At 40.4% G+C, this 24,021-nt stretch overlaps 1 protein-coding gene and 1 non-coding gene across 34 annotated transcripts in view; one reads left to right on the top strand and one right to left on the bottom strand.

The window, feature by feature from the left end:
- UBXN8 (UBX domain protein 8) overlaps positions 1-22,803 on the bottom strand; it is a 50,950-nt gene extending 28,147 nt beyond the window's left edge. For 32 of the 33 annotated variants that reach the window (XM_089903713.1, XM_089903718.1, XM_089903732.1 and 29 more), the window contains exons 1-7: positions 22,685-22,803; positions 19,391-19,513; positions 17,730-17,800; positions 11,051-11,173; positions 8,858-8,995; positions 7,370-7,411; positions 583-657 (exon numbers count right to left, since the gene is read on the bottom strand). In XM_089903713.1, the coding sequence (XP_089759839.1) occupies positions 583-657; positions 7,370-7,411; positions 8,858-8,995; positions 11,051-11,173; positions 17,730-17,800; positions 19,391-19,513; positions 22,685-22,772 (660 nt within the window). In that variant the 5' untranslated portion in view covers positions 22,773-22,803. The remainder of the gene's footprint in view (positions 1-582; positions 658-7,369; positions 7,412-8,857; positions 8,996-11,050; positions 11,174-17,729; positions 17,801-19,390; positions 19,514-22,684) is intronic. The other variant, XM_022571148.3, reaches the window with a different exon arrangement.
- LOC115803231 (U6 spliceosomal RNA) lies at positions 3,592-3,698 on the top strand. The gene has a single exon (XR_004023916.1). It is a non-coding gene; the product is annotated as a U6 spliceosomal RNA (small nuclear RNA).
- Positions 22,804-24,021: the final 1,218 nt, after the last annotated feature.

Below are 24,021 nucleotides of genomic sequence, written 5' to 3'. Positions count from 1 at the left end.
AAGGGAAGCCACCGCAATGAGAAGCCCGTGCACCGCAACAAAGAGTAGCCCCTGCTCGCCGCAACTAGAGAAAGCCCGCACACAGCAACGAAGACCCAACACAGCCAAAAAATAAATTTAAAAAGAAAAAAAATCCCATTTATCCTCACCTGATGGGGGTACAGACAACTTATAACACCTCCTCCCTGCATGGGAATAAACTATTGCCAAATTCAACACAAATATTGCTCCAGGGCTTCCCTGGTGGCGCAGTGGTTGAGAATCTGCCTGCTAATGCAGGGGACACGGGTTCGAGCCCTGGTCTGGGAGGATCCCACATGCCATGGAGCAACTAGGCCCGTGAGCCACAACTACTGAGCCTGCGCGTCTGGGGCCTGTGCTCCGCAACAAGAGAGGCCGCGATAGTCAGAGGCCCGCGCACCGCGATGAAAAGTGGCCCCTGCTTGCCACAATTAGAGAAAGCCCTCGCACAGAAATGAAGACCCAACACAGCAAAAATAAATAAATAAATTACTAAACTCCTACCCCCAACATCTTCTTTAAAAAAAAAAAAAAAATTTCTCCAAATATGATTCTCCTCACCTGTGAACTGCAAGACTTAAAAAACCTTCTCCTCAGGACACGCCCACTTGGACATCGAAGAGCAACAGTCACGACCTGAGGAATAAAAATGTTCAAATGAGAATTCCAACCACTGCTCTTTGCAATTCCAAAACCACTACTCCTACGAAACACCTGTACACAGTTCTAAGAGCTCACAAGAAGTTTTGTAGGAATTTAGCTCTGAGAGTTGTACACAAAAATTAAGGTCCAGATAAAATTCACCCTAAACACAGAAATAATTCTTCTAAACCTGAAAAACATCTTCCCACTGATTGAGGAGACCAGTGACAGAGCCTTCCAGAGAGGACACCGAGACGCAAGGCTTCTGTCTGCCAGACAACATCAAGACTGCAGCCGGGCTCTGAAAGTGACCTACCAAACCAAGAAGATCCAGGGACACTTCAGAGTCTGCAGACAAGACAAACACTAGACTGGAAGGAAACAAAAAACTACCCTTTTCACTCCAACACTGTAGGCTGTGCTCCATGCCTACATCATGTGCGCAAATGAGAGACAAGCCTGGAGCCGGTCCTGGTTGCTGGGGCTGCAGGAGACCCTCCTCCTGGGAGCAGCTTTGTCCGTTTTACATGTTGAGTTTCCCCACCATCTTTCCTCTGATAAAAAAGTTAAACAGCTAAAAAGAGCTTGCAACGTGCTAGTATATTAAAGGACACTCTAAGAAGAAAAGAGTGAGAGGGACCAAGAGATTATCACACTAAGTGGAGTGAGAAAGACAAATACCATATGATATCACTTGTATGTGGAATCTAAGTATGATACAAATGAACTTACAAAATAGAAACAGACTCACAGACATAGAAAACAAACTTTATGGTTACCAAAAGGGAAAGCAGGTAAGGGGAGGGATAAATTAGGAGTTTGGGATTAGCAGATACAAACTACTCTATATAAAAGAGATAAACAACAAGGTCCTACTGTATAGCACAGGGAACTCTATTCAATATCCTGTGATAGGGCTTCCCTGGTGGCGCAGTGGTTAAGAATCTGCCTGCCAATGCAGGGGACACGGGTTCGATCCCTGGTCCAGGAAGATCCCACATGCCGCAGAGCAGCTGCTGAGCCTGCAAGCCACAACTGCTGAAACTCACACGCCTGGAGCCCATGCTACGCAACAAGAGAAGCTGCTGCAATGAGAAGCCTGTGTACCGCAGCGAAGAGTAACCCCCGCTTGCTGCAAACAGAGAAAGCCCACGCCCAGCAACAAAGACCCAACTCAGCCAAAAATAAATAAATAAAGCCAGAAAAAAAAAAAATCCTGTGATAAACCATACGGAAAATATGAAAAAGAATACGTGTATATATGTATAACCGACTGACTTTCCTGTACACCAGAAACTAACACGACACTGTAAATCAACTATACTTCAACTTAAAAACAAGAAAAGATGACGATTTAGTTATTAATTCTGATGTTCGTTATTTACTGTTAGGAAACCCTTTACTATGGTCAACATTATCCCAACTGTCCTGGGAGTTCTGTTGGCAGCACAGTTTGCAGAAATGGTGGTGTTATAGCAGCACCCGCCACCCTTCAGGAAAGCCATGTTAGAAAATATTTCTATTCAAGTAGGTAAGGTGTTTGACTCATACCCAAATCAGTGCAATCTTTAGCTCTGTCACTACTTCTACTAAAGAAAATTTTATAATAAAACAAAGAAATCACAAACTAACAATCACTGATTAAAAGCCAATTATGTTTATTTTTAGAAACAATAAAACTTAACTTTTACAGTGAGGTTTTGTTCAAACTTTAATGCTCTGATAGGATACTTAAAGCCAAATGCTTTAAGAAAAACTAAGGTTAAAATACAGTGAGTCAGGACTTCCCTGGTGGCACAGTGGTTGAGAGTCTGCCTGCCGATGCAGGGGACACGGGTTCGTGCCCCGGTCCGGGAGGATCCCACGTGCCGTGGAGCGGCTGGGCCCGTGGGCCATGGCCGCTGGGCCTGCGCGTCCAGAGCCTGTGCTCTGCAACGGGAGAGGCCACGGCAGTGAAGAGGCCACAGCAGTGAGAGGCCCACATACCACAAAAAAAAAATTTTTTTTTAAATTATAAAAAAATACAGTGAGTTAACATTTTCTATTATGATTAAATACTTAAGAGAAATGAACTATCGTTGTTTGAAACCCAGCTACTGTTCTGTTATTACAATTACTGTGAAAGGTGGGTGTCCAATTTCTCCTAAGATTACTGACAGTCTAGTGGACTGGCCTATGAATGGGTAAAAGGCCTGGACACAGTGTAAATTGGAAAGTAAATCACTGTCCCAAATACAGATTATTAAATGAAATCTAAATGAAAAGTAGCAGCAATAATTAAAATGTAGTTCCCTTTAGAATGAAATAAGATAGCATACAATAATGAAAATAGTTGCTATGGTATTATGGTAACAATATGATGATTTACAAAACTATTTTCCAATTATCTTAAATTCTATACTTATTGTCTTTTCAATTTAAAAGTAGAAGAGTAACATATGGTAACTATTCCATTGTGAATTCTAGACTACCATGAGTTAATTCTCCCTGTCATTTAAAAAAATCTTACTGTATTATTTTAGAACTCTATGGATAGTTGTAATACGAAATACATAACAGGCACTTAAAAAAATCAGGGTATAATGCTTAAGAATTGCATTATGTTTCGGATTCCCCACTCCCTTATCAGGAATTCATGTTAGCCATTAGTTCACTCATCTATTAGTCTGCTCCTAAGTCCAAGCAGGCTTCCACTATAACAGGAATTTTCTCATATGGCTCATTATTATAGAGCCACAGCTACTACATATACAGAAACACACACACACACACACACACACACACACACACACAGAGTGAAAACTTCATTCTGTTCTGATAACCTTTAAAATGAATGTTAGTCCCTTCCCGAGCAACAAAGAATTATAAAGATGTCCCTCACAGCCACTATGGAGAACATTATGGAGGCTCCTTAAAAAACTAAAAATAGTGCCCGCTTCGGCAGCACATATACTAAAATTGGAACAATACAGAGAAGATAAGCATGGCCCCTGCGCAAGGATGACACGCAAATTCATGAAGCGTTCCATATTTTAAAAAAACCTAAAAATAGAATTACCATATGACCCAGCATCCCACTACTGGGCATACACCCACAGAAAACCGTAATTCAAAGAGTCACATGCACCCCAGTGTTCACTGTAGCACTATTTACAATAGCCAGGTCATGAAGCAACCTAAACGCCCATGGACAGACGAATGGGTAAAGAAGGTGTGGTACATATACACAGTGGAATAGTACTTAGCCATAAAAAGGAAAGAAATTGGGTCACCTGCGGGAACATGGATGCACCCAGAGACTGTCATACGGAGTGAAGTAAGTCAGAAAGAGAAAAATAAATACCGTATAACATCACTTATATGTGAAATCTAGAAAAATGGTACAGATGAACTGGTTTGCAAGGCAGAAATAGAGACACAGAGAACAAACGTATGGACACCAAGGGGGGAAAGTGGCAGGGGGGTGGGGATGGTGGTGTGATGAATTGGGAGATTGGGATTGACATGTATATAATGATGTGTATAAAATAGGTAACTAATAAGAACCTGCTGTATAAAAAAATAAAATTCATATATTAAAAAAAAAGATGTCTCTCAATGGCCTATACGGGAAAAGAATCTAAAAAAAGAGTAGATATATGTATAACTGATTCACTTTGCTGTACACCTGAAACTAACACAACATTGTAAATCAACTATACTCCAATAGAAATTAAAAAAAAAAAATGTCCCTCTATTCTGTGGGTGACACCACACATTTAATGGGCCTAACTAATAAGGAAATAGAGAATTTCTTGAAAATTATAACCTCCAGTATTCCTAAAAGTGAAATTATTCTTTTACATATGGACTCATGAAATAGTTGTGTAGCTTGAGGGTTAAAATATATTAGTTATGATGGGGCAAGCTTTTTTTTTTTTTTTTTTTTTTTGCGGTACTTGGGCCTCTCACTGTTGTGGCCTCTCCCATTGTGGAGCACAGGCTCCGGACGCGCAGGCTCAGCAGCTATGGTTCACGGGCCCAGCCACTCCACGGCATGTGGGATCCTCCCAGACCGGGGCACGAACCCGCGTCCCCTGCATCGGCAGGCGGACCATCAACCACTGCGCCACCAGGGAAGCCCCAGGGCAAGCTTTATGTATGATGATATATCATGATTATGATACCAGAGCAAAGTTGCAAAGTTGGCCAAATACAAAATGGTACTTTGCAGAAATCCAGAAACAATATGACTACATGCCTTACAAACATCCTAAAATCTTGGGTAACTGTGGCAAAGCACTTATTGCCTACTCCAAGTGTGCCTTTTTAACTTTGAAAACACTTCTTTAGGGTGATAGGGTGAAGGATGGGTTAGAAAGGTACACTCCCTAAACTAGAATGCTTTCTTTTTCTTGTTTTTAACTTTGATGATGACGATGACACTCCACACTTAAGGTCTACTTTCACTATTAGGAAACAGTCAACCACAAGGGAGGGGAAAAGCCAGGCAGATGTCCAGAGGGACCAGGCTAACTGCCCAGAAACAGGTCATTAGATCAAGAGTAGGATAACAAGGTCAATGAGAACAGGAGCGTTATTGAAAGAGGGACTGGGACACCGAGACTCATCCAAGGAGGTAAAACTAATGGCTGGTGAATGGTTAGCGGGAATTAGGAATTTATGCTTTGAATTCTTAGAAATCTGAGCAGTAGCAACTGCACAGGTGGAAAATGCCTTGCCCAATGATGATTCTAATAGAATCAAAATCTTCCAATACTTATTTGCTTTTCTTGATTAGTGTAGAATACACTGTAAAAGTATCAACCAGTATCAGCTATATATAAGCAGCACTCTTCATAAAGCTTCATTACATAATATAAAGTTGCTTGTACCTCATTAATACTATATATATATATACACACACACAGTACATTTAACTATATATATACTATATATACGGTGCATACATTTAACATGTGATTTTCAGGTAACAATTATTTACCTTAATTTTGTTGACTTTATTAACCAAAAAAAGAGCAAAGAGGACCAAAAATCAGAGCAGAGCCAGAGGAAGAGCAAACAGGAGCAGGGAGAAGAAAATAGGGATCGTACTGCTCATAGCAAAAATAAAGGAGAAGTTCTGGCATAGCCAGAGGGCCAGGGCTCTCCCAGCAGGGACCTTGGAAACTCCTGCCTATGGCTTCAGCTTCAAGTGAGGAGACGGGAGGAGATCTCATTTAGGTTCATTCCAGCTCTAAAATTCCATTACTCTGACATACACTTTACTAAGTGTAGCACAAAATGTCATCTACCCAGTATGGGAAAAGGGTAGAAAAGAAACAAAGTGGAATAACTATGAATAACTCTTATAAAGAGGAGAGCAACATCAAATGCCTCTGGGTGGAGGTCTCTTGAGGTCTCCTAAAAGGGCACAGACCTGAGATTCTGAAGAACAACACTGTCCTTCTACCTATAATCACAAAAAGGTACAATTTCAAAGGATTCACTGACAATCTGATGTCTATCATCACCTTTGGTGACAGACTGCTGTCCTGTAGGAGTAACATCATGTGCTTTGAAGCCCCAGTAACTTCTTAAAAGGTGTTCCCTGTCAAACTGAGCTGTACTTAATCACTCCTGTATTGTAAGTGTTTATTATGGATACCAACCCAGAGCTTAAGGAGAGGTGAGGGTGCAGGAGGCTCAGGACAAACATGTCATGGGTATGGATTTGATGGGTGTAACAGGGAGGAATTAGACGTTTGGTTTTTCCTTAAATTGAGTTTCTCCCGGGGACTGTGATTCTCCTGAGGATTGATCGCACACTTCATTGTCTCTATTTCTGTATGACTTTCAGATTTTCCTCAGACATCCAAAATACTAAACTTAAATGTTGCAAATGTGTTGACAAAAAAGAGACCCTCCTACGGCTTTCATGGCTGCCTCAAAAATGGTTTTCAGGGAGTGTAACAGTCGCTGAGCCTCAGGAAATGGAAAACCATCCAGCTCTCCTTTGCCTAAGCCACTTCGTGGTTTTAAGGACACATGTTCCCGTACATTAGAGACTGTCTGAAACTGAGCTGGGCAACCGCAGGAAGGCAGCATAGATTATGACAAAGTTGGGCAGAGGGCAGCTCAGTGCAGGGGGCAGGGCTCAGTCCAACCCCGCTGTGCAAACACCAAACCAGCCTTCAATTCTAACACCTACAAAGTAGCTGCATTCTTCATTTTCTCTTTACGGGGAAAACTACAATTTGAAGTCATCTGCCTATTTTGATTCTGTTTTAATAGGTAACTCATTTGCTGACCTAAAGTTTTGGAAAAGCCCAAGTATCCTATCTCTGCCTGATGAAGTGGGAGGGCTTTGAAACACAAGCTCGGCAGACGGCAGGCTTCCAAAATAGGACTCGCGATGAGGAGTTTGATATTATCCCATATTCAAAACAAGATCTAATCATAGTGCAATCACATAAGCACTGTGCTGTCTCTCCTCTCTAAACCCAAGTTTATTTATTTATTTTTTGGCCACACCTCACGGCCTGTGGGAACTTAGTTCCCCGATCAGGGATCAAACCCAGGCCTCAGCAGTGAAAGTGCCGAGTCCTAACCACTGGACCACCAGGGAATTCCCATCTAAACCCAAATTTAGATAAAATGTACTTACTTGATATTAAAGAAAATAGAAAATACATTTAATTTTCAAAGAGAAAAAAAATAAGCTTACTTCTTCAGCTATTTCAGGAGGCTCCTCAGGTAAATCAAGAACCTAAAAAAAGGTAAGTATTTAGTAACAGGAATGTAAACAGTTTGAAGAAGAAAAAAATAACCTCAACATGAAGAGTTCCTTTCGATATAGTGTTTGGACATATCGTTAATGAAATATTTTCTTTTAATATATATTTATAAAACATTTACAGTGAGAATGAGACTCACTTAATGAACATTTTTGGATAAGCAACTTTGTGCTAACAGCAGATCATAAAAGCAGGATTTGAGACGATAGCTACCAATCTATACACATTTAAAAACTCCGTGTTTATGATGTTCCAAGACATTAGACAAAAATGTACTATTTACAGAAACAGAGGGTAAATATTAATTAAGTTCAATAAAACCCCCAAATTATTTTGGTTCATACATATACACAGTAAGATGAGGGCATATTTATTTTTCTTCACCAGCATCTTCTAGGGGACTGGATAACCACCATTCACTTTGGTTGCTTTCATGATTTACTCATGTTTCCCTATTTCTGTTAATCTATTAAAAAAACAGATGTACGGACCATTTTCTCTCATTAAAACACTTGTTATGAACAATTTCACCTCCCCTCCAGGGATGCTTTTTATTTTTTAATACCATAGATTCCATGTTTTATAACATTTTGTCTAACAAACATTAACTGCATTTATTAAATAAACCATTTGTTTTTCTTTGGTATAAAAAGCGTATGTGACGGTCAACCGAAGGTTACCATCAGCATGAGATAATCTGTGCTATTAACAAAAAGCAAAGAATCTTGAAATTTTAATTAGTCCTATGGACTAAATGTTAGACATAGTTCAATGATCTGATTCTTACTCTCAAGCTCCATGAAGGGACCAGGAAACCTCAGACTGAAAAGCAATATGTTAGAAACTACTTTTAGGGACTGGATAGCCTACTAGCTTTCCCTAAGACTCAATAAAAACAGACTTATTTCAACCTTAACCAGCTCCAAATCATAGTCAACCTAGGGATTAAAGATTTGAGAGAAAAAAAAGGACTGATAAACCTGGGCATCATTCCAAAGTGAACAGTTGCTAACTCATTCCCTAGAAGGGCCGCTGAGGACAGTGCTACACTCATGTTAATAATATTAGCCACTCACTAAATATGACTTCATTGTGTCTTACCTACCCATAGGAATATTTCCCTTAGTAAACATAATACTTTTCATTTCTATATAATTTAATTACTTCCTCAAAGAGAACTATTTTCTAAATTTATCACCATTTAGCTTCCTAGATTCCTTCTAAAGTTTGGCTCAGAACATTAATATTAAACAGGAAAAGTGATTCTTAATGAAGCTGAAGCTTAATGAATCCAGATGCAGACACCATCTGGATTAAAAGCCAGTCCTAATCTTCCCTCAGTATAACACTTTCACCCACAGAACAATACTCTTACTGCACGCGGATACAGCTCAGTGAGCAGGCATTAAGTAATGAACCTCCTTCTGCGTGGGCTGTTCAGCGGGTGGTGAAACTTTGGTTACAGGCTTAGGCAAGTTCCGTCTCTTTGCTGCTTCTCTGTTTGATGTTTCAGAAGATGTTTGACTCTCACTTTCAAGCACCAAATCTTCATGACCCTGGTCAAAAACAAGACAAGTTCTAAAGAGATGCTCTCTATCGACTTTATTCTATTCACAATGGTTATTTCTTTTACCCTGATGGCATTTCAGTAAAAAATATATAATTAAGTCATTATTAGACCCAGAAATTTAAAGCATTATCTCCTTAGACCAAAAACACATGGAACTTAACTAACATCTCATAGAAACCACCCTGATCCAGCTCTGGGGCTCCCTCTGATAGTACAAGGCTGAGAGGGACTGTTCCATTTTAATTGACCCCTAAGTTTTTCAGTAAGAAGAAAGAAGAAAACCTGAATATCCTTTCCTCCCTGCAGTAAAGGAAGCAAAGCAGTGCAAGAGACTGTGTCTTTAAAAGGCTGTGAAAATAGAACATGTGTGTAAAAACACAGGTCTATGCACGTGACCAGGCAATACTTCCATAGCTGCGTGTGGCCCTAGTATCTTGTTATATATAAATATATTTTAGCTCTCAAATTCAAACTTTGATCTTCCATTTGAATTAATCACTTTAGGAGGGATAGGATTTTATTCCAGAAATCTTAAAGATTACTTTTTATTATCTATTAAAACTTTTTCCTTAGCAAGATAATTCACTTAAATGTCAAAGTCTCAAATATATACTTATTAGTTCAATAATGCCTTTCTTCTATATGTACTGACCTTTGAAAAGTTCTCTTTATCAAACTAAAAATGGGCACCATTTTGGTGGGCTGTTTACCCCATTCCTTTATCCTAAGAGAATTTGTTGGAAGGAGCATGGGGCATGGGAGTCAAGAGATACTGATACTAGGGCTTCCCTGGTGGCGCAGTGGTTGAGAGTCTGCCTGCCGGTGCAGGGGACACGGGTTCGCGCCCCGGTCCGGGAAGATCCCACATGCCGCGGAGCGGCTGGGCCCGTGAGCCACGGCCGCTGAGCCTGCGCGTCCGGAGCCTGTGCTCCGCAACGGGAGAGGCCACAGCAGTGAGAGGCCCGCGTACCGCCAAAAAAAAAAGAGAGAGATTGATCCTGAACAATTAACTGGCCAAACTTAAGCCGCCTCACTGCAAAACTAGGGGCTGCATCAACAATGGGTACACTTTCCTTCCTAGAGTCTCAGGTCATAACACCAACAGTCTACTCGCTCCCTGACTTTCTTTTGTCTCCATTAATTAGGTTAAAATATATACTAGTAGTACCATGGAGACATAGCCTAAAAGCAAGGGGCAGAATGACTAATTCACACCGTGACCATTTCAGAAAGAAACGTGGCAGGCTAAGGTCAGGCTGTCAACGTCTAACATACAAAACTAACAGAAGACAAATGCAACTCAGAAGCGAAGTCACCACATAGAGTAGTTGCATTTTACGTTGCCGTCTTTCACATTAATTTTATTACCCACGCTTGATTGTTTTATGACGTATTTACCATTATGAAATGAACACAAACACTCTGCTTCACTGTCAGAATCCTGCTTACCTCTACTGGATCATTTTCTTTACAAAATGGTGAAAGGTGCAGTATAAACAGAAAGCAAAACAAAACAAACAAAAATGTCTTTGGGACAGAAAGGATCTTACACAAAAAGTCTGCGGCCAGTTCTAAAACTGAATTCCTTTATGAATAGCCTTTTTTTCTCTGTAAGAAAACTTAACATTGTAAACATCCATTAGCAAATGACAAAATTCATACTCAATGCCAAAGGAAAAAAGAGTCAAAGGTCAATTTGGCTTTAAAAAAACAAAGCTAAACATGATGAATATTATGAGAGCTTATAATACCTTAGAGATCTGAATTCCCTCAAATGAAAGATGTGATTTGGTCAACAGTCTTCTCAAAGACTGCCTTCTGTTAGAGCTTTTCGAGGATCTAAGTTATATACTCTTTAGACATCAGAAACCACTTAAACACATGTGACATGCTAATATGCTAAATAAAAACTGATATACAATCATTATAAATAAAGACTCCTAAAAATAGACTGGACTAATCACTTGTAATTTTTTAAAAGTCAACACATGCTAAAGAAAACATAAGCAGTAGCAGGATTCGAAATATAGTATTTTCTAACCCCAAGTTTATGACCATTGCTTAACTTCCAGGTTTCACCCGTCATATGATAAAAGCGTTCTTCCAGCTTTTTCAATTTCATTTCCTGGTGTGGTTTTAGAACATTCTCTATGTATCTGCGGGCCTGTTCCAAAAAACATAAATTAGGTGGTGTTACTATACATTAACATTCCTAAGATCTTATTTACGTTGTCTATAATGTTGTAAATAAGAACCAAGTAAGAAACGGTGTTTTCACACTAATTCAATTTTGCCAAAAAAGCCACATCCTCCACTTCTGCATCACTCTCTAAAAATCTGCATTCGTGTTTAATGCAAATAAAAACAAATGTTCTACACTTCTGCTTGTATGGCAGTGTACCTATATATCCTTTAATGTGTTTTCAATGCAACAAAAAATTTACGAGGGGCTGGAATACAAAGATGTAGAGGACAAGGCCTTTGACTTCCAGGAACTTAAACCCAAAGCTGTTTGCTCACGGCATGATGCCTAAGGCATGAACTGGTTTGGAAGAGCATTAATTAAATGTTGCTCGATCATGGTAAAGTAGAAAATATTTTTAGACTCAAAAGACATGGAGATTCTGGTTTTAAGATGACAGAGTGAAATTATTTCTGCCTCCCCTGCCTCTTGAAAAATCACCCCAAAACAACCAAGGGAACAAGAAACAGAAACCCTAATTCCATCACCAATGAAAAACAGAGAAACACTATAACCCCCAAACCACTATATGTAAGGACAGATAGAGGAATGATAACTGATCTGAGTGAGAAAACTGCAACCTAGGTGCTTGCAAAGGATGACAGCAACAGGAAGCCAGCCGTGCACGCCACAGACTGGAACAGCTCAGGAAGAGAGACACCAGGTTCCCTGGCGGGGACACAGGTTGAGGGGCAGAGCTAATATTGGGGGTGTCGGAGGAAACCATGCATCAGCCAAGTGCTACCAACCTGAGTTCTGGGACTCTAATCAACAGAGTTGGTAAGAAGCCAGATGAGAAATTCAGGCAACGTTTTACTGGGACTCCTGCTGCAGCACCTGGGAGCGGGAACAAGTAGCAGGTTCCCTTGCTCACTCCCTGGGGCAGGGGGGTGAGCTGGTCCCTTAAATAGGGTGAGGGGAGGCCTGGAGGGGCGCTTAGGTGGCCTGCCCACCCCCATGGTGGTACTGTGTGCAGGGGTCACGAGCAGTACCCTGCTTCTGCTCCTGGCACCTCAGGAGAGGCAGTTGGATTTTGACCTTTTTGTATCTTATTGTTCATAATTTGTCTCACTGCACAGGCATGCTGTTATTTTTAGTCCCTTATAGTTTCTTTGGATTCTGTTGCTTTGTCCAGGGGCAAGAACTGCAGTAAAGGGTCCCAGGTCCCAGCCTGTCTCACAATGAGTTTGTACTGAACCAAGGATTAGGACTATTCCAATTCCTTGCATCTGAGTTTCTTAGAGAAAAGGCGGGAAAATTATAAAAGAGTTATTGGACCCCCAGACCCACTACTCTACCACACATCCAGGCATGAAGGTTTATTCTCTGGGAATATGAACCAGAAAGGCTGCTGAGTCACAGATCCAGGCCTAGTGGAGGGCAGGAATGCAAACTAAAACAGAAAGAGCACATGAAAATGCTCCCACTGGAAGGTGACACTCCCCAGCCCTTCCCAACTTGACTCAGATTGCGGGCAGCCAGGCCTTAACAGCGCCCCCCCCGCCCCCCCCACCCCCACCCAACCTGGGAGAATGGAGATGCATTGTCTAGAGGAGGTGAATTGCAAAAGAGAAACCCGGAGATACTGACAAAGCTAACTTACTCCTCAGTAACCCTACAGTTAAATTGGTGTCTACCCTATATCAGCAGACAACCCATCAAGCTTTGCTCCCATACACAGAAATTCCAATTAGCTTGATTTTCCTTTTTCTTTGAAGTAAAACACAAAGTTTGATGACATTTTACAAATACTGACACCATCAGTTAGCTTTTAGTGTACGATTCTTAAACTGAAAGGACGGAGCCAAGAATTACCAGATGATTAAGGAAAGCCTCCGACGCGAAAAATGGAGACTAGAACTAACAAACAGAAAAACGGAACCTGAAAAACCACACTGGAATTTTGAGGCTAATGGTGCAATACTTCAGAATTCTGATGATTTTCAACCTGTAATTCTATACCAAATCAAACTATCAATAATGTGTCTGAGGAGAAAAGTCACCTTTTTAGAATCCAAAGACTCAAAAATGTTAGCATCACCAGGCACATGTCTGCCCAGGCTGGGCACTTCACCACGTACACAGATACACTGTGAGATACTGATTTATTAGTTTCCCTTTGTCCAAAGAGAGAAGACAGAGGGTTAAAGTTTTTAGACTTTTGCCAAACAGAAGAATCCCAACTTTTTTTTTTTTTGAACCCTCAGGAATTACAGATGCCAATTAGTATATAATTGGCATATAGATGGAATTATAGTTAACTAATCCATCTCACATGCAAATCTTTAAAAATGAATAGTAACTTCCACAGGAAATAACATTAAACATTAGAAGCTCAAATATTTACGAGAGAACTTCTTACAAAAGATCTGGCAAGGACACTTTCCTTGCTACTGAATTCAGATCAGGGTAGTTACAGATATATTGAACAGTAACTACTCCCACCCCCTAACAAATATATAGGCTTTTACTCTTGGGATCTTCTTTCAGCCTTCACTTGTTTACTTAAAAAAGGAATAATCTGCTCACCAGAAAAACAAGTGGTAGATGTCAAAATTTTAATGCCTTTGTACCTAGGCCTTTGTAAAGGGTTTGTGTTTTTAATATTTAGGTAAAAGTCCACGATGAGTCTCCTCTTTTACAAAGGTCAATCATCAATCTGGCAACTGCCCAAATGCTACCTGACATTTCAAGGTCACGAAAATAACTGTTAGATAATCATCCATGGTAAATGCAATTCCTAGCTAGCAAAACCAAACTTGGATGGGATGTAGCAAAAGCGGTGCTCAGAGGTTAAGTTACAGCTGTAAATATCTAATTAAAGAAGAAGAAAAGATACCAAATCATTAACTTTACACCTTAAAAATCTTGAAAAAGAACAAATCAAACCCAAAGCTAGCACACAGCAGCAAATAATAAGGAAGAGATAAACAGAGAATAGAATAGAAAAACAACAGAACCAATGAAACCAAAAATTGTTTCTTTAAAACGATCAACAAATTCCAGAAAACTTTAACTTGACTAAGAGAAGACAACTAAAATCAGAAATGAATGTGGGGAAATTACTATCAACCTTACAGCAATAAAAAGGATTATAAAGATGTACAATTGTATGCCATCAAATTAGATAACCAAGATGAAATGGACAAATTCTGAGAAACACACAATTACCTAAACTAACTGACTCAATATGAAATAGGAACTCTCAACAGACCTAACGACTGTGTCAGTAGTTAAAAACCTCCCAACAGGGGCTTCCCTGGTGGCGCAGTGGTTGAGAGTCCGCCTGCCGATGCAGGGGACATGAGTTCATGCCCCGGTCCGGGAAGATCCCACATGCCGTGGAGCAGCTGGACCCATGAGCTATGGCTGCTGAGCCTGCGCGTCCGGAGCCTCTGCTCCGCAACGGGAGAGACCACAGCAGTGAGAGGCCCGCATACCGCAAAAAAAAAAAAAAAAAAAAAACCTCCCAACAAAGAAAAGTCCAGGACCAGATGATTTCACCACTAAATTCTATAAAACCTTTAAAGAAGAATTAGCACCAATCCTTCTCAAACTCTTCCAAAAAACAGACGAGGTGAGAACAGTTCCTAACTCATTCCATGAGGTCAACATTATCCTGATACCAAAGCAAGGCAAAGACACTACAAGAAAATTAAAGACCAATATCCCTATGAATACAGATGCAAAAATCCTAAACAAAATACTAGCAAACTGATCCAACAGCTTATTGAAAGGAGTATATACCAATGCCAAGTGTAATTTATCTCAAAAATGCAAGAGAGTTTGACATAAGAAAATCAATTAATGTAATACATATTAATAAAACAAAGTGGGGAAAAAACCACATGATCACCTGAATTGATGAAGAAAAAGCGTCTGACAAAATTCAACACTCTTTCATGATAAAACTATTTAGAAACAAGGAATAGAAGGGAACTTGCTCAACATAACAAGCATCTAGGAAAAAAAATCCATCGCTAACATCATACTCAATAGTGAAAGATTAAAAGTTTTCTAAGATCAGGAATAAGACAAGGATGCCTACTTTCATCACTACTATTCAACACTGTTTAAAGTTTTAGCCAGAGTGATAAGGCAAGAAAAAGAAATAAATGACATCACTTTTGGAAATGAGGAAGTAAAACTATCCCTATTCTCAAATTATACGAGCTTATACATTAAAAATCCCAAAGAATCCACACACAAAAACCACTAGCACTAATAAAAAATAAGTAAAATTGCTGCACACAAGATCAACACACAAAAATCATTTGTGTTTCTATACACTAGTGATGAAAAATCAAAAAAGAAAATTAAGAAAACAATTGCATTTATAATAGCAACCAAAAGAATAAAATACTTAGGAATAAATTTAGCCAAGAAGGTGAAAGCTATGTACACTGAAAACTACAAAACATTGTTGGAAGAAATTAAAGACAGAAATAAATGGAAAGATATTGCATGGTTATGGATTGCAAGAATTAAGATGCCAATACTCCTCGCAGCAAAGAAGACTTAATATCATTAAAATGTCAGTACTACCCAAAGAAATATCCAGATTTAAGTGCAATCCTTCTCAAAATCCCACAGCCCTTTTTTGCAGAAATGGAAAGGCCAGTTCTCAAATTCATATGGAATTGCAACAGGCCTCAACAGCCAAAACAACACTGAAAAAGAAAACCAAAGTGGGATGACTCACATTTCCTGATTTCAAAACTTACTAAAAAACTACAGTAATTAAAATAGTATGGTACTGGCACAAGGATATATATATATAAAGCAATGGAATAGAAGTGAGGGCCCAGAAATAAACCCATATATCTACGGCCAATTGATTTTCAACAAGGGTGCCAAGACTATTCAATGGGGAAAGAATAGTTTCTTTAACAAATGCTGTTGGGACAACTAGATATCCACATGAAAAAGAATGAAATTGGACTCTTATCTCACACCATACACAAAAGCTAACTCAAAGTAGGTTAATAACCTAAATATAAAAACTAAAACTATACACTCTTGGAAGAAAATAGAGGGGTAAATTTTCATGACTTTGGATTTGGCAATGGATTCTTAGATATGACACCAAAAGCGTGAGCAACAACAAAAATAATAGATAACTAGACCTCATCAAAACTAAAAACATTTTGGGCTTCCCTGGTGGCGCAGCGGTTGAGAGTCCGCCTGCCGATGCAAGGGACACGGGTTCGTGCCCTGGTCTGGGAAGATCCCACATGCCGCGGAGCGGCTGGGCCCGTGAGCCATGGCTGCTGAGCCTGCGCGTCCAGAGCCTGTGCTCTGCAACGGGAGAGGCCACAACAGTGAGAGGCCCGCGTACCGCAAAACAAACAAACAAACAAACAAAAAAAAAACTAAAAACATTTTTGTGCATCAAAGGACAATAACAAAAAAGTGAAAAGCAATCCACAGAATGGGAGATAATACTCACAAATCAGATATCTGATAAGAGTTTAGTATCCAGAATATATAAAGAACTCCTATAATTCAATAACAGAAAGACAAACAACCCAATTTAAAAACAGGCAAAGAACTTAAACAGACATTTCTCCAGAGAAGATATACAAATGTCCAACAAGCACTTGAAAAGGATTTCAACATCATTAGTCAATAGGGAAATGCAAATCAAAACCACAATGTGACACCACTTCGTATGCATTATGATGAGTACTGGGGGGGTGAGGGATGGAAATAATAAATGTTGGTGAGGATGCAGAGAAACTGGGACACTCAGAAACTGCTGGTGGGCATACAAAATGGTATAGCCAGTGTGGAAAATAGTTCAGCAATTCCTCAAAAAGTTAAAATATAGAATTACCATATGAGCTAGCAATCCCATTTCTATGTATATACCCCAAAGAATTGAAAACAGGTATTCAAATACTTGCACAAAAATATTCACAGCAGCACGATTCACAATAGCCAAAAGGTGAAAACAATCTAAATGTCTATCAGTGAATGGATAAACAAATTCTGATCCATCCATACGATGGGATATGACTCAGCCATAAAAAGGAAAGAAGTACTGATATATGCTATATGGATGAACCCCAGAACACATTATGCAAGTGAAAGAAGCCAGACACAAAAGGTCACATGTTATATGATTCCGCTTGTATGAAATATTCAGAATAGATAAACCCATACAAACAGAAAGCAGATTGTTGGTTGCCAGAGGATGGAAGGAGTGGGGAATGGGGAAATAAATGTTTAGTGGGTATGGGGTTTTCTCCTGCGGTGAAGAAAATGTTTTGGAACTAGACAGGGGTAGTAGTTGCACAACACTGTGAATGTTCTAACTGCCACTGAATTATACACTTTAAGATGGTCACGTCATGAGAATTTGACCTCAATAATAAAAAAAATCTGAACACAAACACATAAAGCAACAGACCTAAATTTAAAATGCCCCAGACATTTTTGTATTCTCTTTATATACTCTCTGAAACGTATGCTTTACCTTTTCACCCTGTGCCTCTTGCTGTTTTTTCCTCACAAGTTTTTGCCTTTTCTCATTCTTCTCTTCTTCTTCTAAGACATCAAAACATATAAGTACTTTTTAATTCCCAAGTATCAGTACGTTGAATGTTATTTTCTCTGAAAATCTTCTGTAGATCTTCACATTTTGGGAGAGAAAAGCCTTCAAAAAACAGACTGTATTTTTCAAATAATGAAAATGAGATACACACAGACAGTTGAAACAAGGAAATCTGCAAGAAATTTCTTTCTGTAAGAAAAGGTCTATTCTGAAAACTAAAATTCTCTGACATGTATTGTGTGTTACAGTTTTGGTGAGGAGACTTCAAGAATAATCATGGGGCTTCCCTGGTGGCACAGTGGTTAAGAATCCACCTGCCAATCCAGGGAACACAGTTTCATGCCCTGGTCCGGGAAGATCCCACATGCCACGGAGCAACTAAGCCCATGTGCCAGAACTACTGAGCCTGCGCTCTAGAGCCCGCGAGCCACAACTACCGAGCCCGTGCCACAACTACCAAAGTCCGAGCGTCTAGAGCCTGGGCTCCACAACAAGAGAAGCCACCGCAATGAGAAGCCCGCACACTGCAACAAAGAGTAGCCCTGCTCACCACAACTAGAGAAAGCCCGCGTGCAGCAACGAAGACCCAATGCAGCCATAAATAAATAAATAAATAAATAAAATTTAAATAAATAAACAGTAAAACAGAACATAATGCACCAAATTCACTATTGGCAAGCTTCTTTCTAATAGGATATAAGAAAGTAGACATCAGTTTCAGGATTCATCTGTTCTGAGGTGAACTACAATATTGTTTTTTGTTTTGTTTTGTTTTTTTAATAAATTTATTTAGTTATTTATTTTTGGCTGTGTTGGGTCTTTGTTGCTGCGTGCAGACTTTCTCTAGTTGCAGTGAGTGGGGGCTACTCTTTGTTGCGGTGCATGGGCTCTAGGCACGCGGGCTCAGTAGTCGTGGCTCGCGGGCTCTAGAGCGCAGGCTCAGTAGTTGTGGCACACCGGCTTAGTTGCTCCATGGCATGTGAGATCTTCCCAGACCAGGGCTCGAACCCGTGTCCCCTACATTGGCAGGCGGATTCTTAACCAATGCGCCACCGGGGAAGTCACTACAATATTTTTTTAAAAGGCTTCTAACACAACTTTTACTTACCACAAAACAAAACAAAAATAAGAACAAGCATGGTTTCCTAAAATTAAGAGCACTTAACTATACATACGATATAAGTGCGTAAATAAAAACTGCCAGAATGGAATGAAAAATAAATTATCTTTAACTCTTAATCTTAACGATAGATATATTTACCATTTGTAGAACAGTTTACAAGCTGTACGTACCAAACAGCAGTTAAGATGCACAAACACACAGACAATTTAAAATTAGCAAACGTGCAGAAATGCTATAGTTTCAAATGTATATACAAGAAAAAAGTATAATTTCTCATAAAAATATTGGGATTTATAGCCTATCCAAAATTGTAACTAAAGTTGTAATGATTACTCTACCTTGAAATTACACAGCACAATTTAATGGTAAAATGATTCTTATTGTGCAAAGTTCTAGAATAAATAAAGGAAAGAAATTTCGGTAGAAAAGTATAAAAGGGTAGCATAAACAATAAACTTACCTTTCAGATAAACTTGGGAAGATTTAAGCAAGTTAACCCATGAGGTAGTCACAGAAATAATTAATGTAAGGAGAGTAAGCAGTAAGAAAATCCGGCCACACAGCAAAATTAGATCTTTGATTCCTTATAAAGGTTAAAAAAATACAATTAAAATTCAAAACATTTTTCTTGATACTAGGTATTAACACATTAGAAGATCATTTGTACTGGAAAAGTACAGTAAAAGTTAAGGTATGCAACTGTCTTAAGATTTTTCATATAGTCTCCTTTGGGTGCCAAAATTCATAATGACTGTCATTACCAGAGCAAGTTTTCAGAAAATGATTCTAGAACATCTTATGTCTCAGGAATATAAGGAGAATTCGAGTGATTGGCTACATTATAAATATATGACTATCAATAATGCATAAATTCTGGTTTCCCTTCTTCCCAGAGAAGGGAAGAAAATTATCCACATAATTGGGAGTTAAATTGTGATGGTATCATCTTATTAAATTATAGTTCTATTTAAAAATAGTCACTCTCACTGAAACAGCAAATTCTTATTTCTGACAGTTAAATTATGGAACTCTGTACTTCTCTATTTCTCAATATTTATTCTATCATATGTAAATAAAATTACTAGATACATGTTTGCCTAGAAAAAAAGTAAAAAATTTGGTTTTGTATTACCTTAAGAACCAAGATGAAAATTAATCAGCAGAAATGTAACAAGTACCTACTTTGTGTAATACAACTTGCCAAATGGTGAGGGAGTGTGGATATAAAGTGGGATGAAAAATGGTTTCTACCCTCCAGGAATGTTTAGTTTTGTTTTATAATTCTCAAAAGTTACCAGACAGACGTACAGAGGAACCATCTTACCAATGTGATGGGGGCTGGCAGTTAGCCAATTAACTGAAAATTAAAGAAGGAATTATATATACAGACTTAATTTTTAACTGAAAACATATATATATATATATATAAAATCCTTTTTTAAAAAAAAAAGTAGTTTCAAGTTGTTTAGCAAAGTTTTTTTTTTTTTTCTTTTGCATTACAGCCCTTCCAACCTTTGCCAGCATTACTACTGATTCAGGTATTGCTCAATATGACACATGATTAAATCTCAGGTAACTGTGGTCATTTCAAAAGCAATTTGACACCTAGAGTATTAGTATTTAGAGAAACTGTTGTGTTATAGGATTTATGTTCCATATATTGCTTTTTGTTCTAGCAAGCAATTTCAAATGTCATATGTGAATACAAAAGAACTAGATTAACGTGTGCACCTCTCAATTAAAAATTTTTAAAAGTAAGTTGAGGTGTTTTGTTTTGCTTTGTTTATACCTGTTCTCAAGAGCCCATATGCAGGGCACTTCAAAGGATAACAAACGTGAGGAACCAGCATTAAAGTATTTAGCTTAAGTACAAGTAAAAATGTATCAGCAATGAAGGCTTTTACAGAGTAGAAAAAGACAGGAATCATTTTTCAATACATGTCCAAAAATATAGCCCAGGTGAATGAACACTCCTCTTCCCTTTGGTAATTCAATAGGAGGAGATGGAGGGGAGAAGGGAGAGGAGGGGAGGAGGGGAGGAAAGGGAGGAGGGGGAGGAGGGGGAGGAGGGGGAGGAGGGGGAGGACGGGGAGGAGGGGAGGAGGGGGAGGAGGGGAGGAGGGGGAGGAGGGGAGGAGGGGGAGGAGGGGGAGGAGGGGAGGAGGGGAGGAGGGGAAGAGGGGGAGGAGGGGAAGAGGGGGAGGAGGGGAAGAGGGGGAGGAGGGGGAGGAGGGGGAGGAGGGGGAGGAGGGGGAGGAGGGGGAGGAGGGGTCTCTGGTCTCAGGAAGTTCGTTCCCCTGTGGTCAGAGCTGATCATGTGAACAGATCTCCTTCTGCAACCCTGAGTAAACACCTTCTCATTGACTAGTGACTCAAATATTAGTGCAAATGTAGAAGATTCTAGATGAGCAGAGTAAGGGTGAATTCTTTAAGGTAAGGGAGCAGGTAAATTCTGGAATAAGTGTGAGTTTAACATTTCTGTATATCATTTGGATAAAGGTCTTGTTAGATTCCAATACTGCTTGAGACTTCTGGAGAATCTCTGTAGATTTTTTGAAAAGCATTTTATTTTAATTTCTTATTTCAAGCAACATTCTGGGTACCTGACTTCTTGGGGGTGGGGAGAAAGAGAGGAAATATACAAAGCTCGGTTTCATCACAGTCTCTAATTTTAGGACTGAGTTTAAAGAGGGAAACAGACATGTAAACTGATCAATAATATGTCCAAAAATGAACTGATTCTCCACTGGTCCACCAGTTTCCTTTCAGTTTTTCCTTTATCACTGGCACCACCAACAACTTGCGGTTGTTCAACTCCACATGTAGGAGCCATCCTTGAATCTCTCCTTTCCCTCACCCGCATCATTAATCCATCAACAAATCCTAGTTGGCTAATATCCCAAATCTGTGCACATTTCACCTCCTCTGTTATCCTAGTCAGGCCAACCATCAAACAATCATCACGACTTCCCTACTTCAGAAGCCTAAGATGCCTTGCAGCTTCCTTACAAAACATTCTGCACACAGAACCCAGTGACCTGTTTTAAAACCTTAGGTAAGTCCCTTAACCTCCCTATATCTCAGTTTCCTCAACTGTAAAAAAGGGATTATAATAGTACCCACCCTCTGATTGTAAAGCGGATTAGATGAGATAATGAATAAACACTTAGACTTTGGTTTACAGTACGTGCTAAATGAATGTTTCTATCTTGAGCCAATCTCCCTCTTAAGTCAGTCTCCTTGATCCAGCCTCAATTTTCTTCATCCTTTTCCTCCAACACATCACAATTCCTTTGTCTGGAATGTTTTCTCCCGGCTTTTCAAAGTGGTGGTTCCTATCATCATTTAAATCTCTGCTTAAATTCCTCAGTAGGCCTACATCACATCAACCTGTTTATTTCCTCTTGAGCATTCAACACAATTTGAAAGTCGTGTATATGCTTGTTCATGTGCTTTCTGCCTCAGTTCCCTTTCACGCAAAACCTCACCAGACCTGGAGAGATTTTTTGCGCCAAGGGGAGTCGGCCGCGCCAAAGGGAGTCAGCCTCCCCAAGGTGAGTCGGCCTCCCCAAGGCGGCGGAAGTCTCGCTCCCCCCAAGGATCCGCGCCGGAAAAGGGAGGCAGGCGCGGTGCAGCCTGGGAATCGTAGTCAAAGCTGCCTAGAGGGGACGCGGCTGGGAAACGGAAATTCTACGCAACGTTCACGGGACCGTCACCTGGGTATGAGCACCAAGAGGGAAAAGCCAACACTTACCCAGATCTGGGATTCCACGCTGGAGCTCCAAACACAAGAGCGGGAGAGCAGCAAGGAGGAAAACGCCAACAACGCCACGAGAAGCCATAGTGGAGGGCGCCCCGCTTCCGGGCGGAAGGCCCGCCCCTTCCGGTTTCTCCTCCCTTTGAAGGTGGAGTGGAGGAGCCCTGCCTAAGGGAGGAATTTGGGGAGACAGCTAGACTCTAAAGTCAGGTCTTTGGTAGGACTGAGAGAAGACCAGGTTTTTGAACTAATAATCTGTAGCCTTAGAACAAATACAGATCACCTCCTTACGTCACGTGATGTCCAGGGGAGCCGGCCTTGCTGGCGCCCGTCTAACCTAGTTCTATGAAAGCAAAACGTGGGCTCCGGTGAGGCTGGCTGCGCCTGCGCCTTTGGCCATGGGACTCTGGAGACTGAGGAAGAGCTCAAGAGTAAAATGAGGGGCTTCCCTGGGGGCACAGTGGTTGAGAATCCGCCTGCCAAAGCAGGTTACAGGGGTTCGAGCCCTGGTCCGGGAGGATCCCACATGCTGCGGAGCAACTAAGCCCGTGCACCACAACTACTGAGCCTGCGCTCTAAAGCCCGCGAGCCACAACTACTGAGCCCATGTGCCACAACTACTGAGGCCCGCGAGCCTAGAGCCCATGCTCTGCAACAAGAGAAGCCACCACAATGAGAAGCCCATGCACCGCAACGAAGAGTGGTCCCCGCTTGCTGCAACTAGAGAAAGCCCGTGTGCAGCAACAAAGACCCAACGCAGCCAAAAGAAAAAAAGTAAAATGAACCTGAAGAGAAAGGGCACTGGGTGTTGACGCTGTTGGGGGCAGCCTGGCCCCTGGGCCTTGTGTCCGTAGTGGGTGATTGTGGGCTTTTGGGTCAGACAACTGAGCACCACTCTCTGCTGAAGCACCTTCTTTATCACCGCAACGATCCCTGGCCCCGTTCATGGTCTCTAGTACCTGAGGGAAGATGACTCAGAAGTGGGGCCTGGCACCGAATCCTGGAGACCCACTACCCCTTGCTCCGCTTCTCGTCAGTTTTGCCAGCAGGTGTTACTGTTAATGACTTAACTCAGCCTCACCGTTCTATTACCTCATTGCCATCCCATGATACACCTCTGGTGCTTCTGCCAACCTGCAACGCAATTAAGCTACAGAGATCGTCACAATTTGCAAGATTTCTTGCTTGAAAATTCATTTTCTGACCTAGCCATCAATTTTCTCACCCTTCAATTTACTTCAGCTAACATTTATTGAGCCCCACAATTTGGTACAGAAGGACTCATGGAGACTCAAATATGTGTAAGTTACTGAATTTGTCCTCAAGAAGCTCAG

This window comes from Delphinapterus leucas, chromosome 21 (assembly GCF_059928025.1).
Source record: "Delphinapterus leucas isolate spDelLeu-1000000601 "Yukka" chromosome 21, BTC_Dleu_Yukka2, whole genome shotgun sequence".
NCBI lineage: Eukaryota > Metazoa > Chordata > Mammalia > Artiodactyla > Monodontidae > Delphinapterus > Delphinapterus leucas.
Note: the sequence above shows the minus strand (reverse complement) of the source record. Positions and strands in the feature narration are given on the sequence as shown.